This window comes from Gadus chalcogrammus, chromosome 5 (genome assembly GCF_026213295.1).
Source record: "Gadus chalcogrammus isolate NIFS_2021 chromosome 5, NIFS_Gcha_1.0, whole genome shotgun sequence".
NCBI lineage: Eukaryota > Metazoa > Chordata > Actinopteri > Gadiformes > Gadidae > Gadus > Gadus chalcogrammus.
This window is the reverse complement of record NC_079416.1, coordinates 7,280,566-7,292,074: the sequence shown is the minus strand read 5'-3', so window position 1 is coordinate 7,292,074 and position 11,509 is coordinate 7,280,566. Positions and strand designations below refer to the sequence as shown.

At 47.9% G+C, this 11,509-nt stretch overlaps 1 protein-coding gene across 1 annotated transcript in view; it reads left to right on the top strand.

The window, feature by feature from the left end:
- The window catches only part of alk (ALK receptor tyrosine kinase), a 343,107-nt gene that overhangs the window by 296,547 nt on the left and 35,051 nt on the right, over positions 1 to 11,509 (top strand). The window contains exons 11-12 of the mRNA XM_056590947.1: positions 2,192 to 2,320; positions 11,344 to 11,509. Of these exons, the coding sequence (XP_056446922.1) occupies positions 2,192 to 2,320; positions 11,344 to 11,509 (295 nt within the window). The remainder of the gene's footprint in view (positions 1 to 2,191; positions 2,321 to 11,343) is intronic.

Genomic DNA, 11,509 nt, shown 5'->3' with positions numbered 1-11,509 from the left:
CCTTATTTGCCGGTTTCATTTTTTTTTGCTTTAAATATTGAATGGCCTTGGTGTTCATGATAAAGTTAAACCCATTAGGAATAGGATAATCCCAGAATGGACCACTTTATTTTTCGAGATATTGATCCAATTTATTCCATTCCATTTCATTGGCATAAATGCTTATTCTTCTCTTAAATTTCATCCTTGATATATTTTTATCTGGCGCGTAATTATAGACATAGATCGGTCGGCTGCAAATTTTCAATGGGTCGACCTTTGAAATTACACAGCACATGAAGTCAGTACTGCCGGTCTGGTTGTTGTCGGCGGAGTGGATGAAAGCTTTGGGCATCCACAACATCAGGGGAACAAGAGCTGAGAGCGATCGTTCTCCTCGTTATACCCTTCGCTCCGATGCCTAGTGCTATCTGCTCAACAAAAGCAACGGAAAAATAACTTGTTGACCGCCAATGAATTTTCCACATACTACAGTCAGCGAGTTGCAGCGGACACTTTCACTATCACGAGGCACAACCAAGCTGCAGCAATGCCTGTACGGTGGTTTGTGGTGGTAATATTCAAGGATTTAATAGGAATTATTTTTGGCCAGAGACAAGGCAGCCATTCAATTCCCGCACTCAATGTGCCAAATATGGATCACTTCCGCTGCCAGTGGCAGAAATGTTGAACAAAGCCGTCCGTAGAAAGGAAGTCTACTGCCTAAAAACAGTCATGTGAACCAATGGGTGAAACATTTCCATATGTGTAACAGTCTGTGGGCACAATACGATCATATAAGGTTGTGTTTTGTGGGGGGTGGGCGGGATGGATTTTGCATTACATTTCACAAGGTCAAATGCCAACGAGACTCTCAGTAACCGTTCTAAACATCCCTTGCCTCGCCATGGAAACCAAGAATAGAGACGCATGATCTGTTGATCTGTGAAAGGAAATTGTTGGTCCAGCCTGAATTCATAATTAATGCCTGGGAACATGTTGAAAAAGTTATGTTTTGTTTCCTCTGAAACAACGCTACTACTCCTGGTATGATACCATTCTAATAATTGAGTTGTATTCTACTCTCTAGGAGTGCAGAAACCTCATCCAAGAATGGGATTATGTGAAAACAATGTAAGATATTGCTGAAGATATCCTAAAATAACCAAATGGCTGTTCCTTCTTTAATCCGGTTCTCAAATCCTTTTTCATTGACCTACTCAGAAGGAGGAGAAATTAAGATCCACCCGTCCAATTATCTCACTTTTTAATAAGTCATTGGGGAACTAACGGCTACGTTCTAAGGAATGAATGGATTTGAAAAACATTTTGGAACAAATTTAACCCAATCATCAAACCCCTCCACGAGAGGTGCGCTGATTGGACCCAATTCAAAGAGAACCACTCTAGCGTATGATCTCAGTCTCCAAGTAGCAGCATATTTTTTTGTTTAAGATGCTTGATAGCTTGCCAGGAAAGCGGCCTAGACGGGATGCACTATCACACCTAGGGTTGATGGTCGAACAGGAGGTGGGGGCTTCCCTCCTGCCCCGTGCATTTCCATTGGGGAAGATTATAGACCCCCTGGTTGTCATCCGATGACAAGCTTTAAGCGACTGCGTTGCCAAAGTATTCCGACTGCCAACATTTCCCTGGGTGTAGCGGAGAGCTCGGGATCTCCACTTTGACGCACTGTGCTCCAAGTTCAAACAATTTCAAATGTAACCCGGGTTGACTGTGAACTCTCGAAGCACGTCGCTGAAAGAAATGCAGAATTTAAAGTGTATTACCCTCACATGAACAGGAGCTAGGATACTGTAAATCTGCAAGTCAATGAGAGAGGCAAACGGCAAGGAAAGACTAACCCAGCAAACTCCCCATTCGGATGCCCAATAATGAATCTTGGTACGATTATGAGTAAAATGAACAGATATCTCGGCGTATCCTATTCACTTCATAACCTTACCAAGTTAAAAGCGCTGAACCCCTGTGTCTGTTGGCTGGCTATATTCTGAACACCCAACCTAGCATCCAAAGCTTTGCTGAACGCCCAGCGTGTGTTGAATGTTTTATAATGGTGTATACTTATGCCCATCATGTGTTAATCCTTTAAACATCATTCTTGCACAGTTACAATTGTTACTGTGTGAATGGGGATGAAGCCCAATGAAGTCAGTGGAGAAGTGATGTTTGCTTATTCTTTCTCTCTCAGCCAATGGCGAGTTTCCACCCGTGGCCACGAGCACGGCGAGACTGCCACTCGGACCAACCAATCAGAACATCAGGACGACCACCCCGTCCAATGGCAACCCTCCTGGACGTCCCTTCCCTCCGGATGACTGTGAGTTTTCCCTTGAGCTGGTTGTGTGTACTAAAGGCTGTGTAGTATTCTGTGTATTATTCTCAGATGTGGTCTCAGAAGTATTGCAACTCGAGTTTAGTGTAACATCAGTGCTTTCCCCCTCGAAAAAAAGCGGTTTGCTTTTGTTTTTGCTTGCTTGCTTTCCATCATTATTGAGCCCCTTTCTTTCCCCCATATGTTGTTTTTCAACTCCCTTGATCACACTCACTCCATGCCTTTTTCATTCACATCAAACACAACATCCACTCACACAAGCACTGCAAGACTCACACACGCACACTCACACAGGCATACATATCCACTCAGATATGCACACACATATTCACACACACAAATATAAACACAGTCTCAGACGCACACACACTGGCACAAACACACCCATGACATAAATATGCACTCTCACGCGCACACACACACATATACCAATACACACAAAAAGATGTGCATGTATGCCCGCACATACATAAACACGCACACACACAAAGAGTTGTGCATGTTCACACGTACACACACTCACACAGACAGACACACGCTCACACACACAGACACACACACACACACACACACACACACACACACAAACACACACATATAGACATATGCAGACATTAATAATTCAGTTGCCCCTCACGTGACGTGCCACACTGTGTGCACAGCGACTGCAGTAAGCAGAGTGTGCCCCCTACTGGAGTGTGCTCCAATCGTTGTGTCCAGGTGACAGAGAGCCCTCCTCTGACAGGAAATGGAGCAGGACGGGCAGTTTGGAAGTGTAAGAGCCCACCAATTTGTCTGCAGAGAATGTCAGTGGAGCCAGATACAGAGACTTGACATTTCCCCCACCTTAAACGCTACAAAAGAGGCTGAAGATGAGGTTTAGCCTTTTCTTTATTCCACCGGAGAAGGAGGAGCTGTGTTTAAGATTCACCCAAGCACATGTTAAAAACAAGGAATGGTGTTATTTTGTATCCTCTGAGGTGGTGAGTTGCTCTGTGTGTGTGCGTATTTTTGTTTCTCAGTCTGGAACTGTGAGGGGAAAACGTTTTAATGCCGCGGTTGTGAAGAAGCAACCATTGTTAAAACAAAACAAGGTCATCTTTCATTTGTAATTCTGAATTTCATTGTTGTGCACAGCGACTGAATCAATTAAGCGGGAATGGGCAGTGGATAGTGATTGCGGTGAGCCTCAGCATCTGAAACCCTTGCATAACGCCTAAATGAGTCCTTATCAAAGCAATTTGCCCCTATCAACACACAAACAGAAGCCCCGGCCAGGATCATTTGAAGGCAAAGTGGATTTTCCTGTATTTTCTTTTTGCACTGCGTGATCCAAACCCAAAAGAATAATGGTGCAACAAAAGGCTCTCTCCATATTTTAATTATAGATTAGATGAGGATTTCCCCAACGCATTAAACCGAAACGTTTGCTCTCAAAAATACATAAGCAGTACCTGGAGCCTGCTGGACATGCTCTGCAGTTGAAACACAATTTATAGAGGCACTATTTAAAAGTGTTATCATACGCTCACACATATACCAAGTAGAGAGAGAGAGAGATGTATGTACGATTTTATGTTTTATGCTTATATTATACCATAAACCTGACCTTTTTATTTTATTGTTCACCTGCTTTGGCAATGTAAATGCTTATTTCTCATGCCAATAAAGCTTTTTGAATTGAATTGAAAAAAAATGAGAGAGAGAGAGAGTGGGGGGGGGGGGGGTATGGTGGAGTGTGAGAGGAGAGAAGGACAGTGAGAGGGAGAGAGAGGGAGAGGGAGAGGGATAGGGAGGGAGAGAGAGGGAGATACAGAATGCAAGGAGAGAGAGTTATTATAGCTAATTGCATTCATCAATATCTTATTTGCCATCTCCCGGGCTGGTGACGGCGGCGTACCAGCGAAGAAGCCACCCAGTGAATCACTTCCCCCGGGTAGTGAGTCAGCCTCAACCCCTCCATTTGAACTGGTGTGTTAACCACGGCAACGCCCACCCAACCCGCCTCATAATCCAGCCGGTTCCCCACTGCTCAGGGAACGCTTTGTGTTGTTGATCGAGTCTGATAGAGCGTCTGTGTCTCCAGTCACTCTCGTCTAATCAGGGTACATTGATTGGTCCGCCGCCTCTCCTCGTCGCGTTTGTCAGCGGAGGGGTCGTAGGTGGGTGGTCTGTGTTGGAGGAGGTGGTGGTGGTGGTGGTGGTGGTGGTGGTGGTGGTGGTGGTGGTGGGGGGAGATGGGAATGATTGGAATGTTTGGCCGTCCACTGTAATTGGATATTGTTAGAGCGCTGAACAGACAGTCACGACCACAACGACGTCGCATCAATCAACCGCCAGACACCAGAGCACCGGCGGCCGCTGATGAAGACCTCTCTCCCAGATACCGACGTCGTGTGGCGCGACGCGACTGAGCGATCGTCATTCTTATGAATTGTTTCTACTGTTAGGCGGAGGTCGTTCGTCTTTTTAATATCACTATATGGGTGTGATGGTGATGGATAGGACTTGGGACGAGGAACTGTAGCTTAGTCAATTTGAGATGAAGAAAAACGCTTTCATCAACTATTAGTATTGTTACTGTTGTTCTTATTAATTATGATTATTATTATTGTTATCTTCTCTCTTCTGCAGAACAAGGGTTTAGTTTGTGTGAGTAGCGCTGAGTACATCATTCCAAAAATAAAAAGGTCTGACACTTTGCGTGCTTACACAGGTATTACCTCAGCAACGTTCCAGCATAGACAGCAGAGGCTTCGATCACCAGAGAGCGAGAGAGAGGGGTAATGGAACGTTGAGATCTCAGCTCTCTCGCTCCATTTTGATGACCATAGATATTAAGTGGGAGGGGGACTGTCCCGAGCGTGGTGGCACCGTGTTCAAAGCCAGCCCCAAGGCTCTTTAACATCCGCCACACATCTCCATCCTCTCCTGTCCTCTCCTGTCCTCTCCTGTCCTCTCCTGTCCTCTCCAGTCCTCTCCAGTCCTCTCCTGTCCTCTCCTGTCCTCTCCAGTCCTCTCCAGTCCTCTCCTGTCCTCTCCTGTCCTCTCCTGTCCTCTCCAGTCCTCTCCTGTCCTCTCCTGTCCTCTCCTGTCCTCTCCTGTCCTCTCCAGTCTTCTCCTTCCCTCCTCTCTCTCCTATCCGTTCCTCTACGCTCCTCTCCTCTCCTGTCCTCTATCTTCTCTCCCCCCTCTCTCTCCCCTCCTCTCCTCTATCTCCTCTCCTCCCCTACTCCTATCTCCTCTCCACCTCTCTCTCTCTCTCTCCTCTCCTCTCCTCTCCTCTCCTCTCCTCTCCTCCTCCCCTCCTCTCCTCTATCTCCTCCCCTCCTCTCTCCCCTCCCCTCTCTCTCCCCTCCCCCTCCTCCTCTCCCCTCTCTCTCCCCCCCCTCCTCCTCTCCCCTCTCTCTCCCCCCCCCTCGTCCCCTCCTCTCCTCTATCTCCTCCTCTCTTCTACTTCCCCCTCCTCCCCTCCCCCCTCCTCCCCTCCCCCCTCTCCCTTGCTGCCCTTCTGGCAGACGGCTCGCTTGACGGCTCTGAGCTGGCAGGGAGACGCCTGGGCCGGGCCCTGATGAGGGTATCTGGATGGAGGAGAGAGAGGGGGGGGGGGGAAGGGTTGGGGGGGTGCTCATCTCAACGGACCTGTCACTCTAACCGTCCGTCCCCCCCCCACCCCCCTCCTCCTCCTCTCCTCCCTCAGCCCGACACACTCAATGATTAACCCCGCGATGTCTCCCCCGCTGACACAGCCGCCCCGCCTCACCGCCTCCCTCGCCCTTCAGCGCTCCCTCCCTCCCTCCCTCCCTCCCTCCCCCCCCTCCGCCTCTCCCTCTCCCTCTCCCGGCCCGCCGTGTCTTTCCAAACCCTTTCACTCTTTTTTACCCTCTCGGGCGCCGCCCCACCCACACCAACTCCAACAAATGGTCGTACAAAATGCATCAGTCTCAGCTTGTATGGGTTTGCAGCGCGGCGTCGCGGCGTCTGTCGACCACACCCTCACGCCGCCGCCCTGAGCCCGTCCTCACCTCCCCCCCCCGGGGGTCCACCTCACACTGTTGTTTATGTGTGTCTGTTTATGGCCTGGTTTGGTGTTTAAGTGTTTTCTGTGTTTCCTCCTTACCTGTGATACTTTCTTTCTTTCTTTCTTTCTTTCTTTCTTTCCTGTATTTCTTTCTGTCTTTCCTGTTTTTCTTTCTTTCTCTCCCTTTTTCTTTTTGTCTTTCTTCCCTTCTGTCTGTCTCTCTTTTCATTCGTCCTGTATTTCCTTACGTTGCTCTTTCTTTCCGTTCCGTCTCTCCCCTTTCTTCTATTTTCCCATTTCATCTCGTTACGCGGGAGGCGGTCGCGCCGTCTCTCCGGGGCGTCCGTGCACTTTTCATTTCTCACCATTGTATTAGAAAGCCCCCCCCCCCCACACACACACACACACAGACCCCCGCCACCTGTCACTGCTGACTCATCAGCTGACTTTAGCGGTGGGCGAGGGGGGGGGGGGGGGGGGGGATAGGTGGTGGGGGAGGGGGGTGGGGGGTATGGATGGTGTAAGGCGGGGTATAGGGGGGTTGCCCCTAAGATGAGCTGGGTTCGCACTCTCTGTGATTACCTTTGCTGATGGAAAAGCAACGCGTCGCTAACCTCAAAACCAGGTTTGAGCCACACACACACACCCACACGGACACACACACACACGTGCAAACGCACACCATGTTGTGCGTGTGTGTTTAGGCACACCACTGTCTCTCTGTGTTCTACTCAGTGACACCACCGTCTGCTGTGGGAGGCGGCGACATAAAAATAATTCATCTTCAAAGTTGTTCAGCCTCACTCTCACGTACGACCAGATGCCAGCGGTGTGAAAAATTAACAAAACACCGTCAACTTTATAGTGAAAATTAGAGAGTGAGGTCCACAAAGTTATGGAAGGCAGTCCTTTGAATGCAGAATGAAGTGCTTGCTATTCAGGTGATCGACTTCTTTTTACAAATTCCTGATGCAACCTAATAAAAGAGCATAAACAAATCAAAGTTCCAATTTATGTCTTTATTGTTTTTTTTGTGGGGGCGGGGGGGGGGGGTAATTGCAATCAAATCAAAAGACAGAAGGGCCGGTGATTGAGGCGATCCGATTGGCTCTCAAAAGTAATTGACAGCAGATGTCTGTTTACTGCTCCCACAGATCTCCATGGATGAGAATCCTCCTCGGCCATTAAGGCAACGCTAATGACCACAGGGGAGCGTCAGAGCGCGTGTCGGCGCCGCATTGTTCACATGCTTCACAAGTGGTGGTCCGGCGACAATCCGCTGTTGCTTTCTGAACGTGTGTGTGTGTGTGTGTGTGTGTGTGTGTGTGTGTGTGTGTGTGTGTGTGTGTGTGTGTGTGTGTGTGTGTGTGTGTGTGTGTGTGTGTGTGTGTGTGTGTGTGTGTTGGGGGGGTTATAGTCAGTAGGAAGGACACTGATAGGGGACTGATAAGTGGAACCCCGCTAAAACAGAGTGTGATTAATTGTGGCCTTATGGGTCCATACGGCTCCCGTTCAGCGGGTGAATCCGTTCGTCTGTGCACGGTCCTGGCCTTGATCAGTTGCTCTAATGGGCAGCCCATGGAGAACAACTGTCTCTGAACGAGATGTAAGAAATACATGAGGAGTAAACTAGGGTGAGTATGACGAACGCGTGTTGCTTTGGGGCTCCATGTGTTTGGTTGTCGTGAGGCTGAGCCTTCCACAATAGGCCTAGAATGGTAGAATTTGGGACGAATTAGTCGCACAAATCTGAGTTTAGATGAATATCCCAAATGTGATAGGCAGACAAGCTCGAATCTGGGTGAACAGGAAGTGGATTTTAACCAATCATGTGGCTCGGGGTGGGGATCTTGCGATGCACTTTACATGGGAAGGATCTCAACTGGAAACAACCCATTAGCGGAACCACAGCAAATGATATATGGCTGAGCATTCATCTGGGATCTAGAGGAAAGATCACTAGAATGACAGCATGGCTTGACGGTATCACTCCTCGGCCAAATCTTCATCCATAGCCAGTGGCAAGACAAGCAGAAACATCCTGTCAGACAACAACATTGTCAGACAAAGTTTAAATTCATCAGAAACATTGCATAACTTGGCCCCTTGCACTTTCTCGTTTCTGTCTCTGCCGCTGTGCAGTCTCGCTCCAGATGTCATAATAATGTCGAACATCTGAATCCGCCATCAGGGATGCCCATATCTTCTCGACTCTGTGCGTGGGTTGTGTGTGCCAACTATTGAAATTAATATTGTAGAAATTCGAAGTTTGAACACGAGTGCCAAATGCGGGTTTCAGTGGGTATGCTACTACTACGATTCAAAAGAGACCAACAAGACCCAATTTGAACGGAAACCGACTGAACATCCATAATAATACTATGCCACAGCACAACAGCACAATAAGGCTTAAGGATTTTGCAGTCAAAGCATCTGCCTCAAAGCATTTTGGTTGTGTTTTGAGTTTGGCCCTGTGATCTTGTTAGTTTTATAGCTAGAAGAGTCACATGTGGGTATTATTGTAATGCTTGGACGGAGCAATGGACACACATTGTAACAGCACATGTTGTTAGAAAGTGCTATTTTAGCAAACCATCACTTGAGGGGCTTTCTATTGGCCACCATACTTATACTAAACAAAGTACTTGAATGTTGTTCCACAATTGGCACGGTGGTTGTTGTTTGGCAGAGACAAGCTTCAGCTGTTTATATACCGAAAAGTGTTTCTCAGATACATACACGGTCTTTACTCTTTAAAAAAAGTGAAATTATGTGATCGTCAAGGTTATAATAAACCCGCGATATTGAAATCAGGATTAATCCAAATCTTGTAATGCAACACTTGAAGGATTTGAGGCATCCTCTTCCAATATTTATCAAAGAAAGTAATTGGGTTTAAAAATATATAATGCCAATCCTAGCATTAGTGGTATCTTTTATTCTGGTTTCCATGGCTACCTTATCTGCCACATTTTGTACTGGCCATCTATAACCATTTTGAAGGAGCATGCTGCTTGGAGCCGGGTGAACCAAAAGAAGCATTTTCTTTCTATGCCTGCTTTTCTGTTTGTTTTGGCGTGCTCAGTTTGGAAAGGCTCCAGACAGACATTAAATCGCCTTACCCAAGTGAACTACATATCGAATGGCAACTGTTATATACTGTGGCCATTCGATTCATCCCCCTATATACTGTGTTATACTGACCATTTTCTTTCCAGAGCTGAACATTTTTCCTTCTCTAGCCATCCTGTTTTCAGTCAGACACTTCTGTTTTACTTGGCAGGGTCATATCACGCGAGCCTCGACCAAATGCCAGTCAAGGTTTGGTCCCTCTGAGCCTCGAATATCTTCTAAATAAAACCAGCATGTGTGTGGACCCTAACCCTCACCTGGCTTAGAGTCAGACTGATGGACAGACAGGCTGCACACCTGTTACTCATTGAGCATTCAGTGTGCACAGGTTAGACCAGCCATCACCAACCACACACTCAGAGGGAGTTCTCCTGCAAGGCAACATGGAGCACCAGGTCATGTATCATTATCTGCCAACCGTACAATTAAACGGCTCCAAACATCACCAACCTGTGTCCTTGTCTGGAGGAGCCCAGAAAAGCCACCGAGGCGGAGTGCGGCATGGACCTTGTTACATCGGCATGGAAGGCTTTTTGCACTAATAATGGCTGAAGAGGATTTATCGTTGTCATTCGTGGCCGACTGCAAGTGGGCAAGATGTAATTGTCATAGAAGACAATGCAGATGCAGTCAGGGAACCGTTGCAGCTGGAAGTTGCTCGGCTTTCGTAATGACTTTGACTTTACCCGGTGTTAGACAAGCTCCACTAAACCTTGGACTCAACTACATGATGAGCATCACCGCAAAAGCATCCATCTTTTACTAAGCATTGCTTTGGGGAGAGAGGGAGGCAGGGAGGGAGGGCAGGGGACACAGGGAGGGAGAGAGGAGATAGAGCGGAGCTGTGTTCCCCTGACGATGCACACACACACACACACACAAAGACACGATCACGGACACACACACGCGCAAACAGACGGTCTGACAAGACTAATCTCACGTTAATTGCGGGGGATTGAATGTCAATTAGCGGCTACACGTGGGATTACATTGGGAATGAGGAGGAATGTTTGTCACCTGTGATCTCCTCACTTTCTTTGGCTGTTTATTTATTTATTAAGTTTGAATCTGGGGGGGGGGGGTTGTGGTTTAGGGTGCTGTGTGCGTCAGACCTCCAGCTGTGCACAGATATGTTTGTTCACAGCCCCCCCCTCCCCCCACACGAATTCTGAGGCTTTATTTACATGGAAGTGGAGTGCCACGGATTGGTGAGGGGGAAAATAAACAGGCTCAAACATAATGCTTTAGCAGCACAGGGCTGTCTTTTATCTGTCTGTGTTTAATAACTTTAAAAAGGAGGCATTTGGGTGTTTCAGTTTATGATGCAAGGTGACACAGGCACGCACCGGTATCATTGTGTGTGCAGGCGTGCACACATGCGTGCGTGTATATGTGGCTGAATGATTGCAGGTTTGCATGATAAGATGCTAACAATTGAGTACAAAGTTCATTGCTTGGGATCTCAAACCTATTTGGGTAAATGTGTAACCAAGACGGCTTTTGATTACATACGTGTGTACCATAGCGTCATGTTCTATCCCTCAACATATTGTGCTCTATCCCTCCCCATGTCCTGCTCTATCCCTCACCACGTTCTGCTCTATCACTCACAATGTTCTGCTCTATCCCTCCCCATGGCCTGCTCTATCCCTCACCACGTCCTGCTCTATAGCCTCACAATGTTCTGCTCTATCCCTCACAATGTTCTGCTCTATCCCTCCCCATGGCCTGCTCTATCCGCCACGTCCTGCTCTATCCCTCACCATGTCCTGCTCTATCCCTCACCACGTTCTGCTCTATCCCTCACCACGTTCTGCTCTATCCCTCACCACGTTCTGCTCTATCCCTCACACAGCCAAAAAGTGGATCTTCCACACCTGCGGGGCCTCCGGCCCAGAGGGCCCGACCCCCAGCCAGTGCAGCAACTCCTACCGCTACACCAACGTCAACATCACCCTGGGCACCAGGGGCCCCTTCAAAGGCGTCCAGATGTGGAGGGTCCCCGAGACCGGCACCTACAG